Source organism: Poromitra crassiceps (assembly GCF_964638095.1).
Source record: "Poromitra crassiceps genome assembly, chromosome: 4".
Lineage (NCBI taxonomy): Eukaryota > Metazoa > Chordata > Actinopteri > Beryciformes > Melamphaidae > Poromitra > Poromitra crassiceps.
In genome coordinates this window covers 46,625,567-46,652,622 of record NC_139626.1, presented here as the reverse complement: position 1 = coordinate 46,652,622, position 27,056 = coordinate 46,625,567, and the positions used below count along the sequence as shown (strand labels likewise).

Genomic DNA, 27,056 nt, shown 5'->3' with positions numbered 1-27,056 from the left:
CCCGGTTGTTGATGTCGCTGTCAGATGTCAGAAGGCAGCCGAGCAGAGGACAGCTAGCAGGGGAAGACGGACAGCAGGAAGTTTAAACTAATGCGATTACCGACACCGGCCAGGTAGGTGGATAACTGTGCACGGAGCGGTCAGGAAACTTACAGTACATAAAATACATTTAACCAGGGACATGTCTCTGTTCAGGCGTGCTGCCCTGGGCTTGGCTCTGTGAGTGTCGTGTCAAATTGATTCTGGATGACCAGAAACCAACTCTGAACTGCGTTGAATGGAGCCGCTTGTTCGTGTTGAGATCGAGATGCACAGTCATTTGTTTGCGATTCTGTAAGGTCAAGGAGTTGAGAGACTGCAGCCGGCAGCACGCAGACTCAGCTATCTGTCAACTTCTGAGGCAGTCCCAGGCCAGCTAACGGTACTGTCGTTAAAATGATGTGTCACAGCCTGGGAGCTTTTGCTTTCGCTTTCGACAGTGCAATGATGAGGATGAGGATGAAGAAGATGATGACAACAACAACAACAACATTACATAGGCTACACTACATCATACAACATGCAGCTCAAAGTGTTTTGCATCAATATAAGGCGGGTAAAAGACATTAAAACAAAGAAAACATTAAAAAAATGCATTCCATTAAAATAATCAAATCAAGTAAAATAGAAAGATAAAATATGCACATTGTGTGTGAATCCACGTTTTTCTTTAATTTTCTCTCCCCTGGTCCCTCTTGATTTTACTGCTGATCTGATATTTAACATCAGATCTCACTGCCTAAGGTTAGATTATCTCCTTTGTCAAAAAGAATCACCATGTAGGATATAAATTTCATCCACAGATGATGAGAATCACACAGGGTAAAGCCCCCCCCCCCCCACACACACACACACATCGTGTTTACTCGTGCAAGTACTGTAAACATCACCCTGACAAGACCAATGAAAATTCATCCTTGCCTGTGTCAGCTCTGTTGTGATCTTGAACAGAAACAGTTAAATTCAAGGCTATTTAAAAGCTAAGCTGAATAAAATACAGTTAGACCACAGTAGAGAGTTAAAAAAGAGATGCTAAGATGCAAGAATGTGTAAGCCTGAGACACCTGCTGCCGCTGCTGAGTGTTTACTCTCTGTATTGATGAGATAAATCATTCATCAGTGTTGGCAGCTGTTCTATAGACTGCAGTCGAACATACAGAGTTACTGAAGAGGCTATAGACAGTTTTCACAGAATTGTGTTGCTAGGGAGCAGTTTGGAGCCAAGCGTATGTCCTGTCAGTTATTGTACGAGCAAACACTGCAGCAGGAAGTCAGCTCGGGGCAATTTAGAATGTTTATGTTGTCGAGTTGAAACTGTCTATATACTACTCACCTTATGGTCCAACGCAGGGGTCAGCCAGTTACTTCCTATTGTGTTTACACTTCCTGTGACAGTACAGGTGACCAGGTAACCTGGGCCGTTTCTCAATAAGGGTTCTTGTGTGTTCTTGCGTTCTTGTGTCCCTGTGAAACGTCATCAGTCGCAGCCCAAGTACTGTTCCAATACAAAGTTCACATTTCGCCAAGAACGCTTAAAATTCCCGGATGTGTTCTCGACATGCCCACTTTACCGAGGATGCTCTGGTTGGTGACTTGTGTCAACTTGGCAAGGCACGCATGCCAGCATTCATTTTGGCATAAGCGGAGGCAGAACGCAGCAGAGAAGACGCCATAAGCTCTGGGAAGTTCTTTACAATTTAAAGTTTTATTTCATCACTAAATTAATTTCTGATGACTTTTGATGCCTACAAGCAGGGTCGTAGGTTTCAATAAGTGCCACTTTACGAACATTTATGGCGAAAAATGGCAAAAAAGCTCCAGAGCACAATTGGCTGCATCTACATCAGCTGAGCTTTTTATTTGTGTAGTACTGCAGGCGGCCTCTGCGCTGGTATTGCGCAATACCCTCAAGAACGCATCGTCTCAAACTGCCAACAGCGTCATGTGTGCTTATGACCTAGCAAGTTCATTCTTCCAAGAACGACTAGCAAGAACGTTCTCCCCAAGAACACAAGAACAAGAACGCATTCTTGAGGAATGGCCCTGGTGTTTTCAACAGACCGTGTTTTGAACAGGAAGTCATACCACAACTGGGTAAAGTGGGCGGGGCTACATAAGGTGAATAGACAGTATCTAGACTCTATAGAGCCAAACATTTCAGCCTTTGGTGGCAAAATCCTGCCCTTTTTCCTTCACCAGTCACAGAACATACAGTCTGTGCTGCAGATAACTCTCTGCTGCTCTCTGGGGGGGTGTGGGTAGTGTAGAGATAAACGCACTCTCTGACCACCGCGGAGACCCGGGTTCAATTCCCGGCAGCGTTATTTCCGGCTTGGTCGGACGTTCCCTCCAAACAGAATTGTCAGTGTTCGCGGGTGGGAAGGGGTATATGAGTCATGGTCGCTGCACTAGTGCCTCCTCTGGTCAGTCGAGGCGCCTGGTGCGATGAGAACCGGGGCTAATAGCGTGATCCTCCCCCGCACCACGTCCTGCGGTTGAAACACCTCGCTATCAGGTGAAAAGAAGAGGCTGGTGACTGCACATGTACCAGAGGGAGCATGTGCTAGTCTACAACTGTCAATAGACCGGCAGAGGGGGTTCAGCAACGACCGACCGGGACAGCAGTAGGGCTGGGCAATATAATCGATACAGCAATATATCGCAATATTTTATTTCCCGATACTGTATCGATACTTGGACGCCAAGTATCGCGATATTATTATTATTATTTTTTTTTTGCAGGCCATGCCAGGCCTCTGCATCTGGTGATTCCCACCCCTAATCGATACTGTATCGATATTTCCCATATCGATGCGTTCAGTAACACTCAGTAGTTTTGACTAAATTTGTCCACTAACTTATCAGTATAAAGTGATGTACATATTATTACACTACCTGGGTTATAGGGGTGGGGGAAAAAAATCGATTCACCTAAGTATCGCGATTTTTAATGTCACGATTTTTTGGATCAATCTTCTTTTTTTTTTTTTTTTGGGTGCTTGCAGTCAGGCCACTCACTGAACAGCAGGCCAGGCGCCGCCTACTGGTTTACTAGTGGTTTTATTACTTTATTAGTTAGTCTGAAGTAATAATTACACTTCAGGGTTAAAGTGGGTGCATCTCATTGTCAAATTGGACTTCAAACGGCCCAAATCTGGCTTCAAACAGCCCAAATTTCACGCGCTTTGGCCCATATCGGCCTGGCCTGCTTGGTATCTAATGCCCGGCCTGAATTATGATCCCAGTCCGCCCCTGTTTTTAACTATATCGCCCAGCCCTACTCATGATATATAATATACAGTCTCTAGTGTATGATTCAACTTTTCCCATGTTCTAATCTAGTGTAAAAAAGCAAACAAACTGAAAAAAGAAAAAAAGAAACAAAAATCGCAATAAATCGTAATATCGAATCGCAATAATCGTAGAATCGCAATACTTAAGAATCGCAATATAAATCGAATCGGCACCCAAGAATCGTGATAGTATCGAATCGGGAGATAAGTGAATCGCCACAGCCCTACTGGGTTATGGGTGGTACACAGTGTGTTTGTTGTATCTTTTGCTCTATTATTTAATTTTGAGTAAATTCTGTAGAATATCGCAATTTATCGCAATATGTATCGCATCGCAATATATTGTGATACAATCGTATCGTGACCCAAGTATCGTGATACGTATCGTATCGTGAGATCCTTGCCAAACAATACCCAGCCCTAGACAGCAGGGGGGATTGGCCAAGTACGATTCGGGAGAAAAATCTGAAACAAACTCTCTGCTGCTCTATGTGTTCAGGTAACCATGCAGTTTCTGGGCCGGCTGTTGGACACCGTCTCCTCCGTCTCCAGCCTCTTCTCCAACCCCTACCGGGTCCGGGACGTCCCGCTGTCCGACTACAGCGGAGGGGGCAAAGTCCGGCTGAAAGATGAGGGGCGCATGGTCCTGTACAGAAACCCTTCCTGCCAGTCATGGGACTGTGTGCTCATGTGTCCCGAGACTCCCACTGTGGCTCTGAGGTCAGTATTGAACAGTTCATCAGGTCAGCTGAGGAGGCCTTGAGTTCTTGATACTTGGTCAGCTGATCCTAGACCTCTGCTATCAAACCTCCACTTGCAGTTTAGTATAGTGTAACACGCAGCTTACTTTCAGCCCTCTGTTGCCTCACACACATCCTATTGATTTAGCCGAGATCAATACTGACCTGCACAATTTCCTCATCGAAGCAGCTTAACCTGGAACAGAGCTGTTGATGTTGAATAGGTCATTCAGCCATGGAGCTGAGACGCAGGCTTAAGTGTTTTGGATGTAGGCATGTGCTGTTTTAATCGACCTGCCAACTGACACACAGTGTATTTATATACGACTGATTGATGTCGTTGAAATCGATATCATCCTAATAATAATAAGGCTTTTCTTCATGATATAGAAAACTATTATTTCTTTAGGCCTATTTTACAATTATGAAATCATTTAGGTTACTATAATAATTAGGTCTACTTTTGATTTTGTTACTCAAGGCTACTTTGACCAATTTCAGCCAAATGATAGTTTTACAGTTTTTATTACCAAATTCCATGATTCTGTGCGTTTTTTCTCTTTTTCTGGCCATAATGGTGTGTTATGATATCCCAAATTCTTTGTCAGTTTATTGTCATTCATATGCATGACATACAAAACATTGTTTCTCTTGGACTACAGTGCGACACAGAACACGTAACATGTATAGAAACATTTAACTAAGACAGAATCTGAGAATATGTCAAAAACATGGTACAACAGTTATACAGCTGCAGTAGAGTGTTGTAAACATACAGTATGTGTAGTCCAACGGGGTATAAAGTGGCAAAGTGCAGTCCTTCATTAATGTGTTATGTACATACCATTGTTCGTACAGTGTCATGTTATAATAATAATAATAATAATAATGATTGGATTTATATAGCGCTTTTCTAGACACCCAAAGCGCTTCACAGGAATCATTATTCATTCACACCATTCGTACCAGTGGTGGTAAGCTACGGGTGATGTAGCCACAGCTGCCCTGGGGAAGACTGACGGAAGCGTGGCAGCCATTTCGCGCCTACGGCCCCTCCGACCACCACCAACATTCATAGACATTCATACCCATTCATACGAGGCAATGAGGGTTAAGTGTCTTGCCCAAGGACACAACGACAACAGCTGGGAGGGAGCGGGATTCGAACCGCCAACCCTTGAGTCATTGGCCGACCTGCTCTACCTCCCGAGCTAATGCCGTCCCATGTTACATGAGTCCACAGTGTATAGTCCATGGTGTCATGTTACAGTCCACGGTGTATAGTCCACGATGTCATGTACAGTCCAGAGTGTATAGTCCACGGTGTATAGTCCACGGTGTTATGTACAGTCCACAGTGTATAGTCCATAGTGTTATGTACAGTCCACAGTGTATACCAGCTCAGTGGCCTTGTGGTTTGAGTGTCCGCCCTGAGACTGGGAGGTTGTGAGTTCGATCCCCGGCCGAGTCATACCAAAGACTATAAAAATGGGACCCATTTGCCTCCCTGCTTGGCACTCGGCATCAAAGGGTTGGAATTGAGGGGTTAGATCACCATATGATTCCCGAGCGCGGCGCTGCTGCCGCTCACCGCTCCTCCAGGGGATGGGTCAAATGCGGAGAACAAATTTCGCACACTCAGGTGTGTGACAATCAGTGGGACTTTACCTTTACCTTTATAGTCCATGGTGTCATGTAAAGTCCACTCCACATTCCATGTGTTTATGTGGTGGATGTTGATGTTCTGTCTGGGGGGAAGAAGCTGTGGCACAGTATAGCAGAGGTAGCACAGATGCTGTGGTACCTTCTACTGGACGGCAGGAGAGAGTGAAGACACTGTAGGAGGGATGGGCAGGGTTCCTACAATGCTGCTAGCCCGGCAGGTGCATGGTGCATGGTAGATGATGTGCTGAATAGAGGGGGAGAGAGGCACTGATGATCTTTCCTGCCATGTTGACTATAAGGCTTGGACTGATTTTCAACAATATTGAATATTGTGATATTGCCCGAATATCCCGAATTATTTCACTGCTTACTCTACATTATTGGTGCTGTTCAGAGTGTTGTATTTATTGCTGCAACAGGAAAGAAAGGAAGTCAACAGCATATCAACCTCTCACTCCTTTATTCATACTATTCATAATACTAATAATGATATGTAATGTATGTACCTGAAACATAAAATACAATAACATAATAATAATAATACCCCCCCCCCCCCAATAATAATACACCCCAACACCCCACGATAATTAAATGTGGATATCGCCCAAGCCTATTGACTATCTTGCGGTCTGAGGCCTTGCAGTTCCCATACCAGACAGTTATTCAGCAGACACTCTCTATGTTTCTATGGTGCCTCTGTAAAATGTAGTGAGGATGGCTGGAGGGAGCATCTCCTTCTTCAGTGGCCGCAGGAAGTGGAGATGTTGGTGGGGCTTCGTGGCGAGTGCTGTCGCGTGTGGGCACCACGTGAGGTCTTCTGAGATGTGTACGCCCAGGAACTTTGTGCCGCTCACTCGCTCCACGGCAGCGGCCATCAATGGTCAGGGGGGTGTGGTCACCTTGCCATGTTGGTCCACCTCCTCTCTGTAAGCAGCATCATCATCATTGTTGCTGATGAGACTCACCACTGCACTGCTGTGCCGTCAGCAAACTTGATGCAGTTGGGAGCTGGATTTTGCAGTGCAGTCGTAGGTCAGCACTGTGAACCATATTATCATGTCATCATCACCATAATGATTCCACGGAAAGATGATAAACAATAATATTGATTCATTGCCTATAGCAGTGATCCTCACTATTTTCTCCATGAGAGCCACACTAGCCGGTCAAAGTCAAGAGGAGAGCCACTTTTACCGCAAAACCACACAGTAAGCGGTTGATTTAGTTTTTGGTTCATTAAATGATAAAACCAATGATAAAAAATTTAGAACCAATGATAAAAATGTTAGAAACAATTATAAAAAACATTCAGACCGAGGTTATGGCCAGATGATTTCCACAAAATGGGAGGGGAAAAAAACGGATTTGGTAATAGAGATTGAATCAACTGTAAAACTATCATTTGGCTGAAATTGGTAAAAGTAGGCCTGAGTATCCAAATCAAAAGTAGACCTAATTATTGTAGTAACCTAAATGATTTCATAATTGTAAAATAGGCCTAAAGAAATTATAGTTTTCGATTTGGGTGTTTTGAGAGGGGGTACCCTTAAGTCACCTCACAACTTGGTTTTCACTTTGAGAAACATGTCGAAGAGTGGGAGAGCAAAGTCATCAAACATATATGTGTATATATATATATATATATATATATATATATATATATATATATATATATTTGTTGGTGATGTAGCTCTCTCAATGGACCTGCGCCATGTTATTTTGGGCCTCCTTCTCTTTCGTTTGCTGGTGTCCAATGTAATGCAACTTTGGGAATTGCTGTTTGCATTCTGACCACATGTCCAAACCAGGTCCACCGGCGATATATGTGTAACAATTAGCATTCAAGTACACATAGACTTTAATGTACATTTTTCAATGTATCTGTTTTAATCGACCCTGCTAACCAAAACCAGAAGTTGAATGCACCCTAGTTTATGATGTTCTGTGACAAGGGACGCTGACTGAGGTGCTTCCCTCGTCTGTCCCAGGTTGTTCCAGGTGCCGTCAGAGGAGGACGCCATGAACTGGTTCCCGCAGTACACCCTCAAGCTCCGCCCCTTCTACGAGACGCTTCCCCTGAAGGCCGAGACCGCCCAGCCAATCGTGGACTGCCTCCGCAGCCACCCTGACTGGAGCTCCGCCCACATCGCCGTGGACACCGGTCTGAGGGAGTGTCTGAAACACAACTATGTCCAGAGGTAAGACGGGGACATGTTTATTTGGAGGGATAAGTACCGGTAAATTAAGAAGTGAGAAAACAAATCAAATAGAGACTGCTGACTTGGATAGAATTATAATGTCCAAGTTGATTCTACTGTTGCTGTTTATTGTGTGTCGCTCTTGAGAGCGTCGGCCAGAGGTAGGGACTTGAGTCACATGACTTGGACTCTAGTTACAATTTTAATTGTTTGAGAATTGACTTGATGCATGAAGAGAAGAGTTGAGACTTCACTTGACTTAGGTTCTGATGACTTGATGCATGAAGAGAAGACTTGAGACTTCACTTGACTTAGGTTCTGATGACTTGATCCATGAAGAGAAGACTTGAGACTTCACTTGACTTAGGTTCTGATGACTTGATGCATGAAGAGAAGACTTGAGACTTCACTTGACTTAGGTTCTGATGACTTGATGCATGAAGAGAAGACTTGAGACTTCACTTGACTTAGGTTCTGATGACTTGATGCATGAAGAGAAGACTTGAGACTTCACTTGACTTAGGTTCTGATGACTTGATGCATGAAGAGAAGACTTGAGACTTCACTTGACTCGGGTTCTGATGACTTGATGCATGAAGAGAAGACTTGAGACTTCACTTGACTTAGGTGCTGATGACTTGGGACTTGACTTTTGTCTTGTACTTCGATGACTTGAAAAGGATTTGTGTAAATGACTTTGGCGACTGAATTAAAATTCTCTTTTCTTCACGATATTGGACTGGAATCTTTCTGACTTGACTTGGATAAAGCGAAGTTGGTTTGGCCACACCTCTGGCTTCAGCTAAATGCACACAATGCAAACATGTCAACCACTGCTTATAATAAGCTTATTATAACAAAAGGGTTCAAGAAGAAATCAGATACCTCACCAAGTAAAAGAGCAGTATCACTTTTATGCCTATCTGTCTTACCCGGAAATTGAACTCGGGCTGTATTTCCCCACCTCCAGTCAGATAAACGCGCGTGATGCGGCGGGGCAGACGCCGCTGCACCTGGCATGTGAGCGAGGTGACACGGCGTGCGTGAAGCAGCTGCTGGAGGAGAGCCAGGCTCGCACCGACGTCAAGGACCGCACGGGGGAGACGCCCATGCACTGCGCCGCCAAGCAGGACTCTGCCGCCATCATCCAGGTGAGAGCCAGCAAGAGGCTGTCAGTCAGTCAGTCAGTCAGTCAGTCAGTCAGCCCTGCTGTCACTCCTCAACTGTCTCAGTAGCTCTGGATAGACTATGGATCACTCCTCCGTCTAGCTGGCTGTTTGTACATTTGTCGGTCTCTACACATGATCTCACAGTTACACTGATTGGTCCAAGGAGGGTGCTATAATAATTATACATCAAAATAATAGTGATTATAATAATAAACAAAAAAATAGTACCAGTCATATCTCCAACTCTACCAGTTCAAATGGCACAAATGTTGCGGCACGTCAGAAATCCACTTGAAAATCCACTCAAGTCATGAATCTACAGAGAGAGATTCAACTATCCTTCCTCAACCGATTTGCCCCCAGGACGGTCAATGTCCACCACTTTGGATTTTCTGACATGGGGTTTAATTTTCATCCTTATTTTGCAATCTGATTTATTTCTAAGCCTGTTCTAAACCACACACCAAGCTGTTCTGGATTTTTGCTTGGTCTTTTGTGCCCACTTTTACACGACCATTGTTTTCTCTCATCTTCCCCACCTTGCTGTCATCCACCTCCTCCTCTTGCCTCCACACCGCTTCCTCTGGCTCTTCCTCCCTCCATCTCCTCCCCTCCTCCCCTCCTCCCCCTCTCCCCCTCTCCCCCGGGCTCCAGGCGCTGTGCTCTCGGCTGTGTGCGGGGGTGAACGAGCTCAACAGTAACGGGGAGACGCCGCTCCACGTGGCGTGCCGTCTGGGCCGCGTGGAAGCCGTCAACGGCCTGCTGGGGGGCGGGGCCAGGTGTGACGTGGTCGGCAGCAGCGGCTACCCCGTCCACGCTGCCATGAAGTACAGCGAGAAGGGGTGAGCGCACGGAGACGAGGATGATTTAAAACATGGAGTTGTTAGCAAGCGCAGTCTGAACATCGTTGTGGCAGCTCAGTAGGTAGTAGAGATGCGCGGGCTGCAGTTATAACCGCGCTGACCGCGGATATCATAAAAATAAACATTCTGATTAATAGCGGATGGGTTGCGGGCGGGTGAAATGATGTATCATCAATGAGGAACATTAATATTAATGACGTATTTTAAGCTTCATTTTTTGTCATGCACATGTTAGCCGCCTATTGTTAGATAGCAAGGACCCCCGAAGGACCCAAAGCAGTGGTAAACAAATAGCCATGTGTCAACGTTCGATGGGGATATGCCTGCTTTGTTACTCCTTATATGGTCAGTGATGTCACCAGAATGTCAAACAGGAGTCTCCACTGAAGACACGTTGGAAGAGAAGACGCGCTCGTATTATTCTCCCATACAGGTCAATCCAGTCTTGATCTAAACTTAAAGCTATAGCGTTAGCCTAGTATGCTACATGGGCAATTGCTGGACTGGATTATAATACAGTATGGGAGTTTATTTGGAGTGGACTGCAGCGATCGCAAAAACCGTAAGTTCATCTACCCAAATTGTGAAATGTCGGGTGCATGGCGGGTGCGGATCTATAAATAGTATGAAATAATTTGCGTGGATTTATGGCCGGGCGGATGGCTCATGCATAGACGCGGATTAGGATGGCATAAAAGCTCATCCGCGCATCTCTAGTAGGTAAAGTGCCCAGAATGAATTTTGAGTTCACCTGCAGATGTCTGGTAAATGAAAGCAAATGACCTACCAGGCAGGAAAAATTTTAGTAGCCAAAATAATGAAAAAATAAATAAATAAGTATGTTACCTTCCTGTTTCAGTGTTATTACACAGAATCAGATAACACTGTACAAAACATTCAATAAAGACATGTATTTAGTGTTAAAATTAGCTCAGTAACCTACCTAAACAGTTTATAATTCATCATGAAGTGCAACAGATTGCTGGTTAGGGGTTTTAATGCATGTAGGAGCTTGGCTTGCTCACTGTAATGCTGGCAAGAGTAAAACTGTTTGAAGCTGCTGTTGAATTGAACGACCATAACAAAGGACAGCACATGAAGACATTTTGTTCCAGAGAGTTGTCCGTCATTTAAAAGCCAGAGATCTGACTGCCATCAGATTGCATGGCCTCAGATGTAATATATAATGTATAATGTTATTTTCCCACTGGCTGGAAATGAGCCTTTCAAATGTAAATTCATGCCAAGTGTCACTAGCCCTTCTGTGTGTGTGTGTGTGTGTGTGTGTGTGTGTGTGTGTGTGTGTGTGTGTGTGTGTGTGTGTGTGTGTGTGTGTGTGTGTGTGTGTGTGTGTGTGTGTGTGTGTGTGTGTGCGTGCGCGTGCGTGCGTGCATCTCTCTCTGTGTGTGTCTGTGTCTGATAGCTGTGCTGAGGCTATCCTCACAGCAGACCCAGGTCAGCTCCAGGCTGAGGACTCTATGTATGGAGGGACACCTCTCCACTGGACTAAAACCGCTGAGGTAAGAACATGCACATGGCTTTGTATTCCGATCAATCGATTGATTGTCTGTCTATCTATCTATCTATCTATCTATCTATCTATCTATCTATCTATCTATCTATCTATCTATCTATCTAAAAGGGAGCTAGGGCTCTGTCTGTCTGTTTGTTTGTCTGTCTCACTGATGACATCATCAGTGATGTCATAAATTCTCTCTCTCACACACACACACACACACACACACACACACAAACACGAGGCTATAGTTCAATGATGATGTCATCAGTGAGGATGTCATCAGTGATCTCATACATAGGCATTGTGACGAGCAGCCGAGCTGCGGGCGAGGCCGCGCAGCGGGTGAGCTGCATATGTGAGCTGCAGGGCGGGCGAGCCTAGGAATCGAGCGCGCGAGATGCCTAGTATTTTTATATCATGGGAGTAGTCTGAACCTGGAGAAAAGAAAGGATTGAGGCTATACAGTAATGTGGGACCTACTAGTAGGAAATGCAACAATGGTTTTGCTCCAAACAGAGTATGGGGTCAGAAACTGTATTTTGAAAGCCAGAAATCCCATGGAAAAGTAATTACTGTGTCACTGTTATTGATCAAAACCCCACTGCAGATATTTTATGCTAATGTAGTGCTGTGGGCCAACCGAAAACATCCCTGTTTCCCCTGTAATCAGACACACATCTGTGCAGATATTTGTCTGATTAAATCTCTGTCTCTCTCTCTCTCTCTTCCTCTCTCTGTCTTTGTCTCTCTCTCAGATGTGCCGCATGCTGCTGGAGCGTGGCTGTGAGGTGAACTACCTCAGCAAGACGGGCGAGAGCGCCCTGCACATTCTGACCAGGAGGGGGCGCTTCGAGGCCGCCATGGTGCTGCTGACCCACGGAGGAGACGCCAACCTCAAGGGCCAGGACGGGAACACTGCCCTGCACCTGGCTATGAAGGTGTGTGTGTGTGTGTGTGTGTGTGTGTGTGTGTGTGTGTGTGTGTGTGTGTGTGTGTGTGTGTGTGTGTGTGTGTGTGTGTGTGTGTGTGTGTGTGTGTGTGTGTGTGTGTGTGTGTGTGTGTGCGTGCGTGCGCATGTGTGTGCGTGCGTGTGTGTGTGTGTGTGTGTGTGTGTTAGGTTCACCGTCTGAGGGAGGAGTCTTCCTTGCCTCCCTCTTGGATAGTAATGAAGCCCGGTGTTTGTGACCCTCTGCTCTGTAGATGGACCACATGGAGCTGATCAAGGCTCTGATCGTGTTTGGGGCCGACGTGGACATCCACAACGACCTGGGAGAGACGCCGGGACTCATCGCCGCGCGCACCAGCAAAGGTAGGAGGTCAGGGGGAGGGGAGAGAGCCGATTGGATGGATGGAACCAGGGGGGAGGGAGGAGTCAAGGAAAACCATCAGGGGAGGAGAGAGAGCATGATGGGGTTGGAGAGCTAAAAAGCAGAGGGAGTTGATGGAGATTTGTACTCTTGAGCTGCTGGATTCACATGAGATCTTGAGATTTCACGCGACAAAACAAAAGTGCAAACAAAACCATCCATCTGGCAGCGTCAGGTTAAGTTTGAGACTCATTGCAACGAGCTAACATCTAGTCTCATTCATAAGCATGTGCACCATTGTAGATGGAATACTTACTGCATGAACATGGTTGTCTGTAATGTAATAAGTAATGTTATAATCTTAGAGTCGTCTTTTTCTTTTCTTTTTTACACTTTTCTTTTTACAGCTTCTGCAACTCATTCAGTGTTTTCCTTGTTGACAGGTGGCATGATTACACTACTCATACAGTATATTTTAAAAGGTGCATTAAGTCATATTGTTACTGGCCAATAGCACAAACTAACTGTAACATGCAGTATCTGCAGGGCTTTGAGTTGTTCAATTGATCAATGTCAGTGATGTGATTTGGAACCAAAACTCCCCAAACTTTAACATTTCAAGACACTGCAACCAGAAAAATGACAAATGAATGTTATTATTATTACACTATTTTGTATCATGATACACTGAAATAACACAAATGGAATTAAAGTGCTTAAACAAATCAAATCAAAATAACAAGTACATTTCCCCACTGTGGGATTAATAAAGGCAATCAATCAATCAATCAATCAATCAATCAATCAAAACTACACCCTTTGTCTTGATCGAAAGGAAAAGGGCGTCATTAATGCCAGTTAGAAGCCAGAGTGAGCTGTGCCAGAGAGCTGTGGATGACGTTGCAACTGCTTGTTGGCCAGTAGAGGTCGATAAAAACCACAGATTATTTAATGCCCTTTAAAAAGACATGCGCCTCTCAAACAGGAAGTTTAAGATCTGCTATTTGTAAATGGCAAAAATCATCAGCGTTTTCTATTCATGTTTTCTCTATTAAGAGATGGGAGCATTGTTACTTTCAGATGTTTCTATGGAAACACTGTTATTGCATGAGCATGTGTTGTATGTACATACTGTGCAGCAACCCAACACACCACCACTTATCTCTTAACCCATTGATACCTGATGCAGCATTTGTGTGTGTATCCCTTTAAGACCGCGAACCGCGTCTTAAAGGGATACACACACAAATGAGGGATATACACGCAAATGCTGCATCAGGTATCAATGGGTTAAAGGGAGTGGTGCTAAATATAATTTATTGATTTTGGAAATGCCTGCTAATGACTTGCTTGCATCCTCTCTCTCTCTCCCTCTCACCTCCTCTGTCTCTCTGTCTCTCTGTCTGTCTCTCTCTCTCTCTCTCTCTCTCCCTCTCACCCCCTCTGTCTCTCTCTCTCTCTCTCTCTCGGCCTGTCTTGGTGTGTGTGTGTGTGTGTGTGCATGTCTAACCCCGTTGGCTTGTGTATGTGTGTTTGTGTGTGTTTTAACTGGAAGGTCCTAATAGAAAGATACTGCTGGACATGCTGTGTAGTGTAGGGGTCCGGCGGTGTCTCCCCCCCTCCGCCAGCAATCCTCCGCCCAGCTCCACGAAGGCCACGTCTCCGACCATAGGTAAAGCCCCCGTCCCTCCCCTCCTCCCTGCCTTCCTTCACCCTGTGGCTTCCCTCCATCTATACGCCTCCCTTTACATTTTACATGATCCAGAGTGACTTACAGTCAGCGTAGCAGTCTAATAAGCTTCAGTTCAGAAAATACCAAAAATAACCAGCAGCCAGACATAAAGGAGCACAATATCAGGGTCTTAGTGTCCTTATTGTATTCTTGTGAATGCAGTATGATTGTGTTCCCAACAGCTCTAAGGAAATACCATGATTCTGAGTTGAGCGCACCTGAACGACCCAACAAAGTTTGACCCAACTCAGGGATTGATATGACCGTCTGTGTCTTGAGGGGGAAATGAAATGGCATCAACAATTGATGGATAATAATTCCAGGCTTCCCACTGGACATGATGTCTACAGCTGTACTCCTAAAGGCTGTTTACACATCAAGAGCGATGCCAATATACAGCACGAAATTGCGATGCGAAATTGCGATGCGAATAAACGCGCAATAACGCTCAGCGAAACCTCGCCGTTGGTATGCACGGTTGCATTGACTGATATAGGCGCTCCCCATGTGTAAGGACCTTTACAGGGAAAGCCAGGGAATTTCATACATGATCTCGGAGAATCTCAGGTAATTGTGCAACTGTGTCACTTCACAGTACTTGAAGGCGCAAAGTGTGCTAGAAGTTGAAAACATCTCAGCTTGAAGCAAAAGAGCTCAAGACTTACTTCCCTATAGTTCCATTATACTTCTCTAGCAGTAGACAGGGTCGTCCCTTCCCCCAAAACATCTGTTTTGTGCTGCTAGCTAAAACTAGGCATCCGGTGGATACAGGTAATATTATCACTGTCCTCCTTTTCAAACGTTTCTCTATTGTTTCATTTGTTGGATTTTTTTCCCATGTTTGCTCATCATTTGTTCTTCTCTTTTGTCCCTTGGAGGATTGGTACCTTTGAATCTGCCATCCATTACTTCTTCCTGCTTACCTTTTCTCTTGCACCTCTTTGAAAGGAAAACTCCTCCCTAAAACACGTGTTGTGTGGTGGAATCTTTTTTAAATTCTTATTTTATTTATTTATTTTTATTTATTTTTTATTCCTGTGGGTAACTGGTCAAATGGGAGACAGTATCGATGTCACACAGAGATATTTCCAGCACAGCTAAAACGGAGTTTGATAGCAGTACATTTTTAAAACATGGTTTACCAAAAAAAGTAAATTGCAACACTCACAAAATAACTCCTTGAATCACTTGGACATGAAACATGTATTATAGAGGGTGGAGTTTTCCTTTTAAAACACCTTTTACAATGATCGCTAGCTACATTGTTTAGTTGGAATACTGTTTCTGATATTAATATGCAAAATTAACACAGGATCTTTGATATCTTACTTTTGTGAATGGAAGTTCATCTCATAATATTACACACCTTGATTATTTTTCCATGCAACACTAATAAAATACGATTTGCTTTTCTAAACAGAGATAAGCCATTGTCAGTTGTTGTCTCAGGAAAATCTGCTTTTACCTAGTAGAAAACCTGATGTCCCATTTATCCTTGTACACCTTTTGTGCTTGATGTGAAAATCAATGTTAATGCCATATATCAGTATGTTCAGTACCAAGTCGTAGTGCTTAGAAATCTGTGATTGGCTGACAGGCTTTGAGGACATCATGCACGTGGCGGCTGCAGTCACCGCGATGAACAGAGGCACATCTGAAGTGGACGGCCTTAAAACGGGCAGAAAGAAGTACGTCACTTTGTTTACGTTTGCTGTTGAACTGAACTTTATTGTGTTGTAAATGTTGAAGCTGTTTTTCATCTGTGCTGAGTTTAATTCCCCTCGCTTGGCAATAAAACGAACGTAAAGGAAAGCAACTTGTTTTTGGCTGAAAATTATCATCCTCCGTGGAAAAATTACTACCGTAAATTATATTATACCATAGTGTTGAAGTAAGCACAATAATCAGCTGTGAACATCTGAATGTGCAGTCTGTGAATGCTTATCGTATTTCTCCTCTCAGGAAGGACAGACTGCTGTGTCTGGACGGTGGAGGTATCAAAGGCCTGGTGTTGATCCAGCTGCTGATCGCCCTGGAGAGAGAAGCCGGCCGGCCCACCAGAGACCTCTTCGACTGGGTGTCTGGCACCAGCACTGGGGGCATCCTGGCCCTCGCTATTGTCCATGGTGTGTGTGTGTTTGTGTGCCTGCCTGTCTCGCCTTGCACATGGTGTTATATTAAAACTAGAAGGGCACTGTCTCTGCTAAGTCCAATAGTCCAGTCTGCTATGATATGAACATTTTGTGAGTTGGATCGGATCCAGTCCTAAATGTAAAGGGTTCTTCCTTGACCCATGCTACACCCTCCCACAAAGTTTCATGAAAATAGGCCCGGTAGTTTTTCCCGTAATCCTGCTGACAGACAGACAGACAAACATAACCTTCTTGGCGGAGGTACCAATATTAACAGCCGTTCCTCCCTGTGTAGGAAAGTCCATGGAGTATCTGCGCTGTCTGTACTTCAGGATGAAGGAGCAGGTGTTCAGGGGGTCGCGACCCTACGAGTCCGCCCCGCTGGAGGACTTCCTGAAGAAAGAGTTTGGAGAGCACACCAAGATGGCGGACGTCCCATACCCCAGGTAACCGTGGCAACAGAACATGCCAGTCTGTCCATCAAATCGCAGTAGGATCATGCAGGTCTAGGTCAGACTGCTGCTTTTTTCTCTTTTTGATTTGAATGTTTGATCATCAACAGCACAAGTCATCGGTGATCTGTGGAGGATCGTGTCCCATCTCTTTTTCACTCATTCGCTTCTCATCTTCCACTTTCTCACTCTACCTCATTGCCAGTTGAGTTTTCATTGACGCTCATTGGCTTGTGTTGGTCAGGGTGATGGTGACCAGTGTTCTGGCAGACAGACACCCAGGGGAGCTGCACATGTTCAGGAACTACAACCCTCCCTCCGTCCACAGAGAGCCCCCCTACGCCACCACCGCCAACTTCAAGCCCCTCACCATCCCACAAGGTAATTAGACATGAAGGAATGCAGCCAAGTGGACATGTGGCACTTTTGCACTGACACTGTGCTGCACTACAGCAAACGTGCTTGGTAAATATAGCCTGTAGTCATGGCTGTGTAGCTACACAATGGGACCTTGATGATGACTACACCCTTGTGTCCACTAGTCACCTTTTGTCCACTTGGTGGTGCTGAGCAGAAGCTTGGTGTAGCCTAACTGTTGGTTTTTGCTCCTGCATTGAATAGTGGATGTGCAGCTATGGAAACATCCATTTGAAGTGCTATAGATACAGTCGGTCCGTGTGGGAACACCCACAAAATGTTACTACGGCTGGCGCGCGAGACTAGACGGTGGGGTAAAACCCCCCATATATCTCAATGACTCACCAAAGGATGGTGCTGCGGCTCTACACTACAGGATTGGGGATTCAAGAGCAGGTACATAGACGTCTGTTCAGATGTTACCTTCACTGCGAGGGTTGAATCCCTGATCCTGTCTGTCTGCCTGGACTGGGCTAGCAGCTAAATGCTAACCTTGCTACATTGGAAGAGCGGGAGGATTTACCCCACGCTGATCCATTGAACATGTGTCTGTAACGAGACTATCTGACTATCTATGCTCTTTTGCTAAAACAGAAATATTGGAAAACGTTCGACTTTGCAATCGGAACACCAAAACAATAGAACGTTTTCATTTCGGTCGGAATCATAAAACAGCGCTTCCTGTCTATTGAAAATGACACCAGTAAGAAGATGGCGTTTAAGGAGGAAAACCTGCGTCTGTCTGTCAGAGCAGGTCCAGTTGTGTCGTGTTGTTTGAGTGGCAGCCATGTTGTTGTTTCAGGATGGGAGGATGAGGATGTGTTGATTGTAGGATACACAGAGGAGCCGCCCAGGAAGCGTAGGAAGGTGACAGACGAAGGTGTGTGCGCACGTGCGTGTGTCTGTTGTGTGCTTGTGTGTGTGCTCACAGGTGAGTTAGCCTGTCTGTACTGGCTCTGTGTGGCTACAGCATCTGATGGAGCGAATATGAGCATGTGAAAAAGAACGGGGTCACAAAGCGTTTGAGATGTTGTCAGTCACAGTTTTGGGAAAACACTTGGTGTTCATATTTGACGTCGCCCCTAAGCCTGTCTCAGTTTTTTCCTTCTTTACATCCCATCAGAACAAGTTGTGTGGAGAGCCGCCCGCTCCAGCGGCGCCGCCCCCACCTACTTCCGACCAATGGGGCGCTTTCTGGACGGAGGGCTGCTGGCTAATAACCCGACATTAGACGCCATGACAGAAATCCATCAGTACAACAAGGCCTTAAAAGCAGAGGTAGGTAACCCAACAGCTACATTCTATTTTTAATATTCCTTTTGCCTACCATTAAGTGCACATTTATGCACTAACCCTTAAAGCATCCATTCTTCATTGGACCATTGACTTATCCTTCTCTCTCCTCCTCATCCTCAGGGCCGTGCTGAGCAGATCCAGAAGCTGAGTATAGTGCTTTCGCTTGGTACAGGTAAGCCACTGAACTGTACCTTGGTACAGGTACATTAAGCCACTGAACTGTGAATGTTTTGATCGTTGCCCTTGGCTTCAGGCCGGGTCCCACCGTCCTTGTCCTCTGTCTGTCCTAGCCTTTACCATTAGGCCTTGGCCACACTGATCCGTCAGAAAATGGACCAGAGTAGAGCAGGGGAGGGTTTATCCCAGTTATGGTGACCTGCGGCCTCGGACGGAAGGGAGACGAGGCTGGCCAGCGAGACTAGGAAATACTTTACGCAGCAGGACAGACATCCTGCAATAAATGCACAGATCGTGTCAACTTGATTTGGATCTGTTGCTTGCACCAGAAGATAGCGACGTGCACGTACTAAAGAGTTACTGTTGGCCAGTACAGGGATCGAACCCGCGACCTTGGCGTTATTAGCACCACGCTCTAACCAGCTGAGCTAACCGGCCTACTGTTTGGGTCATTTCTACGTAGCAAAATCTCCTTGAGAGCCAAATTGAGAAAACATAATCTGACGGATAGAAGTATAGACCTACAGGTGCAGCCACTTTGTGTCCTCCATCCACCTAGGTTGCTTCTGTTACCAGGGGCTTTAGCTGAAATGGTAGAGTGCTCCATTTGCATGTGAGAGGTAGTGGGATCCATGGCTGCATTCTCCAGAACCAGTGTTTCTTTGAATGCAAAAGCAATTTGACAGGTCGGCTTTGGAACTTTGGCTGCCATAATTGTTCTGTTCAAATTATGGAGGTGCAAATACTTAGGATGCTGAGTTATTGGGCTGAAATAGGGCTCTTGGAGAACCGTGTGCAACTTGACTCTTATCTGAAGTTTTTGGTGGTTGAAAAATTAAAAAGGATTTTGTTTGAGCACATGGAAGCAGTGCATCCAATGTCACATCATCTTACATGGGTATTCTGGAGACTTTCAAGACCCACTTGAAGCTGCAACTGCTGCTTACGTGGACCAGAGCTTCCAAAGGTGCAGGCCAACCACGAAGGGATTCGAACCCTCAATCTTCTGATCCGAAGTCAGACGCCTTATCCTTTAGGCCACGTGGTCTTGTTAATGGATCAAGTTTTATTTTCCACTGGGCCACATTGAATGCATTGCTGTCACAAGGCAGTCATGAAATACTTAGTCTCGCTGGCCAGCCTCCTCTCCCTTCCGTCCGAGGAGTCTGGCGCAGCAGGTCTCCATAGTGGGATTGCGATGGGCGGCGCTTAGTGGCAGCGCCCTTGGAAAATACTTTCAAACAATCCAACTTGCCGTTGTCAGCGTGTAGCAACGAGCTAGCGTGTAGGTTTCTGCCGTTAGCTTGCTAGCGTTGTTGTTTTCACTGCGGTGGCAGGGCACTATTTACAGCGACACACAGGGAGGAGGGAGCGGAAGCCGCTCTGATTGACATGGTCGGAGCCAATGACAGAGTTTGTAATAGCCGACATCCGGCTGCCACCAAAACAGTCGCTCGAATGGGAGAGGGTTTATCCCAGTTATGGTGACCTGCGGCCTCGGACGGAAGGGAGATAGAGGAGGCTGGCCAGCGAGACTCTGAAATACTTTACACAGCAGGATCGTGTCAACGTACTAAAGAGTTACTGTTGGCCAGTACGGGGATCGAACCCGCGACCTTGGCGTTATTAGCACCACGCTCTAACCAGCTGAGCTAACCGGCCTACTGTTTGGGTCATTTCTACGTAGCAAAATCTCCTTGCGAGCCAAATTGAGAAAACATAATCTGACGGATAGAAGTATAGACCTACAGGTGCAGCCACTTTGTGTCCTCCATCCACCTAGGTTGCTTATGTTTCCAGGGGCTTTAGCTCAAATGGTAGAGTGCTCCCTTTACATGTGAGAGGTAGTGGGATTCATGGCTGCATTCTCCAGAACCAGTGTTTGTTTGAATCCAAAAGCAATTCGACAGGTCGGCTTTGGAACTTTAGCTGTCATAATTGTATTCATGGATTGTATTCATCATATTGTATTCATTCTCATGAACAGTCTACGCCAAACCCCTCGGCGAAAGCGCCGGGGCTGCTCCGCGGCCGGCGAGCCTGCCTGCGCAGCCTGCGTGCAGCTCCTTGGAAATGTGACTCGATGCAAATGACATGAACAGCGCCAGTATAATATAATGTAGATCATGTGCAGATAACTGGAGAGAAGTATATGCACTACATTCTCCCCTTGGACTAACTTCTAGTCACTGAAATCCTAGTGAAATCACACAATTTTACTCATTTTGCTGGGGAATCCCTTATAGCCTCCTTCACCGCCTCGGCCGCCATCTTCTTTGAAAAGTTGAAACAAATCTCGGAACGCCTCCTCTCGAGACCTCGACTCTGATTGGCTAAACAGACAGTGACTATCCGACCATCCGATACGTCCATCCAGAAAAAGTTCATCCCTCTTCAACTTTCTGTCCATCAAAACGTATGCACGTTTTCTGGATACGTACGCTTCGGAGTGCTCCACGGACAGTCGGACAGCTGACATTGAAAATGAATGGAAGTGAACAGAGAAATGAACGCACACGGACAGACACCACGGATCAGTGTGGCCAAGGCCTTAGTGATGACATAGTAGGCATGCTTAAGAAAACCACCAAAGCTACACAGTCCAATCACAGCATAGTAACTTCCTAATGATTGCTCTTCTGTGGCGACATCTAGTGGAATTTCTTCGAAAGATCACGAAATAGAGAGGAACACATTTTCTTGGGTGGTTGTTTTAAAGCATAAAACAATGTGGTTCGACACTGGAAATGTTTTCCATATTAAATCGCAACATCCATGCCGTGCCCCTATTCAATGTGGTGGAAGCCAAACAGCACCTTGAGTTTGTATACATTTTTTAAATGGGTGGCAGCAGTGTGAATGACACGCCCTTAAGCCTAATTTATACTTATTGGAAAGTGTCGCTCAGCACATGGTCGCCGACAACAGAGAAAGTGTCGCTCATGGTGCTGCGTTTATAGTTCAGTGAACATTCTCCTCGGCTCAACGAATGGTCATGTGACACTCGACATAGAGAACGCTATAGAGAACTTGTGCAGAGAGCCAAGAGGGGGAATACGCTGTATGCTGCTTTGTTTATGTCTAGCCTGACATCACCAGACCAATTCCCAACTGTCAAAGCAAATTAAACATGAGCTCACAGATTCGGCAAGTTCCCAGGCAGTAATACAATCGCTACAGTGAAACCACGTCGGACATAAACAGGCAAGATGTAACAACCACACAACTCACCTCCCCTCTCTCTGGGAAGTTGGTCACGGTGTTCTTTGTGATTTTCACGAAGTCATACATCAAGGACAGGCAAATAGCGGGGACACGTTTTCATATTCATTTCAATACAGCAAAAAACAAAACAAGGAAGTAAACCGCGGGTCCCTTCTCTATAGCCAATCACACTTCACTGTGACGTAGTCAGCGACATTAGAAATTTCACTCGGTAGGAGACACTACTCGGCGACACTTGAAAGCGTCAACAAAGACCTCATTTCTGTCGGCGACTGTTTGAAAATTGTCAAGAGATTAAGTATAAATTGGGTATTACCCTGACAGTGTTAGTACCTTGCTACCCACTGACCTACATAGGAACAGTTACAAAGGAAATTATTAGGGGTGGGGGGAAAAATCGATTCACCTAAGTATCGCGATTTTTAATGTCACGATTTTTTGGATCGATCTTTTATTCCAGAATCGATAATCGCAAATTAAAAAAAAAAAAAAAATTTTTTTTTTTTTTTTTTTTTTTTTTTTTTTGGGTGCTTGCAGTCAGGCCACTCACTGAACAGCAGGCCAGGCGCCGCCTACTGGTTTACTAGTGGTTTTATTACTTTATTAGTTAGTCTGAAGTAATAATTACACTTCAGGGTTAAAGTGGGTGCATCTCATTGTAAAATTGGACTTCAAACGGCCCAAATCTGGCTTCAAACGGCCCAAATTTCACGCGCGTTGGCCCATATCGGCCTGGCCTGCTTGGTATCTAATGCCCGGCCTGAATTATGATCCCAGTCCGCCCCTGTTTTTAACTATATCGCCCAGCCCTACTCATGATATATAATATACAGTCTCTAGTGTATGATTCAACTTTTCCCATGTTCTAATCTAGTGTAAAAAAGCAAACAAACTGAAAAAATAAAAAAATAAACAAAAATCGCAATAAATCGTAATATCGAATCGCAATAATCGTAGAATCGCAATACTTAAGAATCGCAATATAAATCGAATCGGCACCCAAGAATCGTGATAGTATCGAATCGGGAGATAAGTGAATCGCCACAGCCCTAGAAATTATGAATAACTGACACCAGATCAGTGCCGAGGAGCAATTTCCCTGTACTGTGTTTGATCCCAGGTAAGCCTCCTCAGGTGGTGGTGAACTCTGTGGACGTCTTCCGGCCCTCCAACCCCCTGGAGCTGGCCAAGAGCTTCGTAGGAGCCAAGGAGCTGGGCAAGATGCTGGTGGACTGTGTGAGTGAGGCCACAGCTGCTCCGACCTGTTTGTGATCACAGCACGTTCCACCATCCATTTCTATAGCTGCCAACACGTTTTTTTTTTTTTTGTATCTAAGGAGCGAGTGGTTGAGGTGCTGTTGAGATTTCCTCAGCTGGTTTGGATATTCAAATTAAAATTCTCTGATCCAAAGCTCAGCCTGCTGTATGCCAGTTTATCAAATAACCTCTGATCCAAAGCTCAGACTGCTATATGCCAGTTTATCAAAGAACCTCTGATCCAAAGCTCAGACTGCTGTATGCCAGTTTATCAAAGAACCTCTGATCCAAAGCTCAGACTGCTGTATGCCAGTTTATCAAAGAACCTCTGATCCAAAGCTCAGCCTGCTGTATGCCAGTTTATCAAAGAACCTCTGATCCAAAGCTCAGACTGCTGTATGCCAGTTTATCAAAGAACCTCTGATCCAAAGCTCAGCCTGCTGTATGCCAGTTTATCAAAGAACCTCTGATCCAAAGCTCAGACTGCTGTATGCCAGTTTATCAAAGAACCTCTGATCCAAAGCTCAGCCTGCTGTATGCCAGTTTATCAAAGAACCTCTGATCCAAAGCTCAGACTGCTGTATGCCAGTTTATCAAAGAACCTCTGATCCAAAGCTCAGCCTGCTGTATGCCAGTTTATCAAAGAACCTCTGATCCAAAGCTCAGACTGCTGTATGCCAGTTTATCAAAGAACCTCTGATCCAAAGCTCAGACTGCTGTATGCCAGTTTATCAAAGAACACACCAACCCAACTCATCAATTTCTCATCAATTAATGTTTAGTTTCCTAATGTTTTCCCTCCCCCTGATAACCAAATAAAAACCTCATATAGGTTTTTTGTTGCTCTCTATAATCCTCCTAATAACTAATCTCTCACTGACCTGACAGTGTACAGACTCAGATGGCTGTGCGGTGGACAGGGCCAGAGCCTGGTGTGAGATGACTGACACCATCTACCACAGGTAGGTTGCTTTTCTTTCTTTAATCTGTCACTGTTTGGTCCATCATAGTAGACTTCAGTGATAACTACTGCCTCCATCTGTCTCTCTCCTCACTCTTCATCTCACACCTGTACTTCTCATGCCTTCTTTTCACTTCATCTTATCATCTCTCCATCTTCACTCTTGGCCCATCTCCTAATTCATCTCGTGTTCTCTTCCGCCTCCTCCAATAAATGTCTCGTTTTAAGGCACAACTCCATCTATTTTTGACCTGGACCCTGTTTTCTGATCCTTTTCCATCATACAGGGACCACAGAGCTACTTGCACCTTGCTTGCCTGGGTGCAGTTTTCCAATATACAGTCCCATAGACTTCATGGCATAGAGCCAATGGACACAAATATCAACCCCAAAGACAGATCATGCTGTCATGCTTATCAGGTTGATTTCTGGAGTGTCCGTTGGCCTGATAAGACTGTATTGGAGGGCTGTGCACTTAGATATTAAGTAGCTTAATAGTGAAGCAACTGGCAAGATTTTGTCCATAATTGATTAGTGTGATGAAAGAAAAAAGAAAAATAGGGCCCAGGTTAAAAAGTTTTACGTTTAGTATTTTCTTAAAACATTATCTTTCATTTAAAAAAATGCTTATTTAATTCTTGTTGTTTTTAATTATTAGGCATTATTAAGCTGGTCATAGTGGGGGTTTTTTATTATTGATTTATTAGCATGTTTGTCTCTGAAGCATGTGCTGTACAAAATCAACATTTTTATTTCATATTTCCTCCAGACTAAGTCCCCAGCTGTCTCAGGAGGTGATGCTGGACGAGGTGAGTGATGCAGTCCTGGTGGACATGCTGTGGGAAACCCAGATGTACCTGTATGAGAAGAGAGAGATCCTCCAGACCATGGCCCAGCAGCTGCTGGACAACTGACAGCAGAGGAGAAGATGCAAGGAAGTGGAGATGGAGAACAATGGAAAGTCCGAGGGGAGAAAAATACTTGAGCAATTGGACTGACACACAGATTGCTGCACTTTGACGCAAGACTGTGATTTCTATGTTGTGTTCTCTCTTCCGTAAGACAAACTCCTTGTGAGGATGTGAGAAATGTGAGGATCTCCGTTTAGACTGACATGTAAATGTGCACACTGGCAAAATGTGAGAAATGAAAGCTGACTGATCTTACACCATGGTATATTCATTTTGAGGGAGGAACTGATCTTGTCAGAGCCAAACCAAAGTCAGGGGTTCCACATATTGACCATGAGCCCTTCTTCTTCAGTGGTGGACTTCTTGTAGGTGAGATCTCACAGTCACAGTGAGCTTGTGTGAAGCCATCATTCTGATTGGCTGTGGTAAAATTCTCCTCCTCTTTAGCCTGGGAACCTGATGAATCTGTGAGCGCATGTGTTATTTGCTCTGGCAGATGTGTCTGGACCCTCTCCGATTCAGACAGCTTTTCACCTGACCTGAAAATGGTTGGGCCAACCACAACCGTTTATCTAATATGGGGCGGGTTTGATACGATGAGTGACAGGAGACATTTTTGGAAAGAACCAAGACTCATTCACATTTGCAAATTGGTCTGGCGATGACGGGCTCCCTCCTCTTCATTCTTACATTACATTACATTATATTACTGTACATTACTTGCGTCATTTAGCAGAAGCAGTCTTTCGTCTGTGGTTCCTGTTTCCCCTCCTTTGACTAACAATGAAGATACGCAATAGACAGAGTTTCTTCTAAGGTTACATGATCAGAAGGACGGCCCCTCATACAGTATCTACTACTGTATGTGAAAATAAGCCACTGGATCAAAGCTCAACTTTGATGATGATGAAGAAGAAGCACTTCTGGCTTTTCTATCGCGGGTCTGATTCTGTACATTTGCCATTCTTCGCTCCATATCTCTCTGTCATGCCTATAGAAATTGTATTGATTCTAAGCACTGATTCTAAGCGCTAAGCAGAGTATATAACATAACACCAACTGATAACCGGTTGTGCACTGTTCCAGTGACTAGGCTACTGTAAGCTGTCTTTAACATATTCAACAAAACTGTTTCAACTGGAGTTGAAACTAGATTTGGAATTAGCAACGTACTTGAAAGAAAAAAGAAGAAAGACCTACTAGCCTACAACATGCACTGCATACATTGGAGATAACATGTTATTTCTTATGTTTTGTATTTGGACTAATTATTGTGAAGCATAACATAAAATATTTGAATATGGACTTTATTTGTGTTCATGACTGACTGATCCAATGTTGTCTTGGTCAGCTGGTTCCTTTGAATCACTAAATTTCACTAAACAGGCCTATAGCTACTGTACTAATTACAGTCTGTTACCAAGTGTTCCACGAGGGACACAACATGACAGCAATATAATGACTGCTACTGAAAGTGAAACTAAGAATAGAGAAGTAAAGTGTTGCTACAGATCACTCTCTGACTATGAAACATTTCAAGGTACATGGAAAATAAGAGAATGATTTTGTCAATTTTATTCATGTAGCACAAGTTTGCACAATAACATTATTGCTATGATAATATGTTTTGAGTGGCAATCATAAACATTTTCATAATAAAACAAAGCAGGTATGTACAGTGTGTAAACCATAAATGCAGAGAA

General features: G+C 44.7%; 1 protein-coding gene across 1 annotated transcript; it reads left to right on the top strand.

The window, feature by feature from the left end:
- pla2g6 (phospholipase A2, group VI (cytosolic, calcium-independent)) lies at window positions 1-26,627 on the top strand. Its single transcript, XM_083635239.1, has 18 exons — window positions 1-113; window positions 3,832-4,052; window positions 7,726-7,935; window positions 8,906-9,086; window positions 9,759-9,946; window positions 11,391-11,487; window positions 12,242-12,424; window positions 12,687-12,795; window positions 14,349-14,465; window positions 16,123-16,213; window positions 16,488-16,651; window positions 16,953-17,103; window positions 17,354-17,490; window positions 18,650-18,804; window positions 18,943-18,994; window positions 23,345-23,460; window positions 24,370-24,443; window positions 25,212-26,627. Exons 2-18 carry the CDS (start codon window positions 3,838-3,840, stop codon window positions 25,354-25,356), a joined length of 2,385 nt encoding a protein of 794 aa, XP_083491365.1. The 5' UTR covers window positions 1-113; window positions 3,832-3,837; the 3' UTR covers window positions 25,357-26,627.
- The last annotated feature ends 429 nt before the right edge of the window (window positions 26,628-27,056 follow it).

What these genes read in the sequence shown, in the direction of transcription:
- pla2g6 (XM_083635239.1), top strand. Translation starts at nt 3,838, where the DNA reads ATGCAGTTTCTGGGCCGGCTGTTGGACACCGTCTCCTCCGTCTCCAGC. An exon ending in CGCCGCGCGCACCAGCAAAG is followed by an intron (nt 12,796 to 14,348) that starts GTAGGAGGTCAG and finishes TTTAACTGGAAG; the next exon opens with GTCCTAATAGAAAGATACTG. An exon ending in ACAAGGCCTTAAAAGCAGAG is followed by an intron (nt 18,805 to 18,942) that starts GTAGGTAACCCA and finishes CCTCATCCTCAG; the next exon opens with GGCCGTGCTGAGCAGATCCA.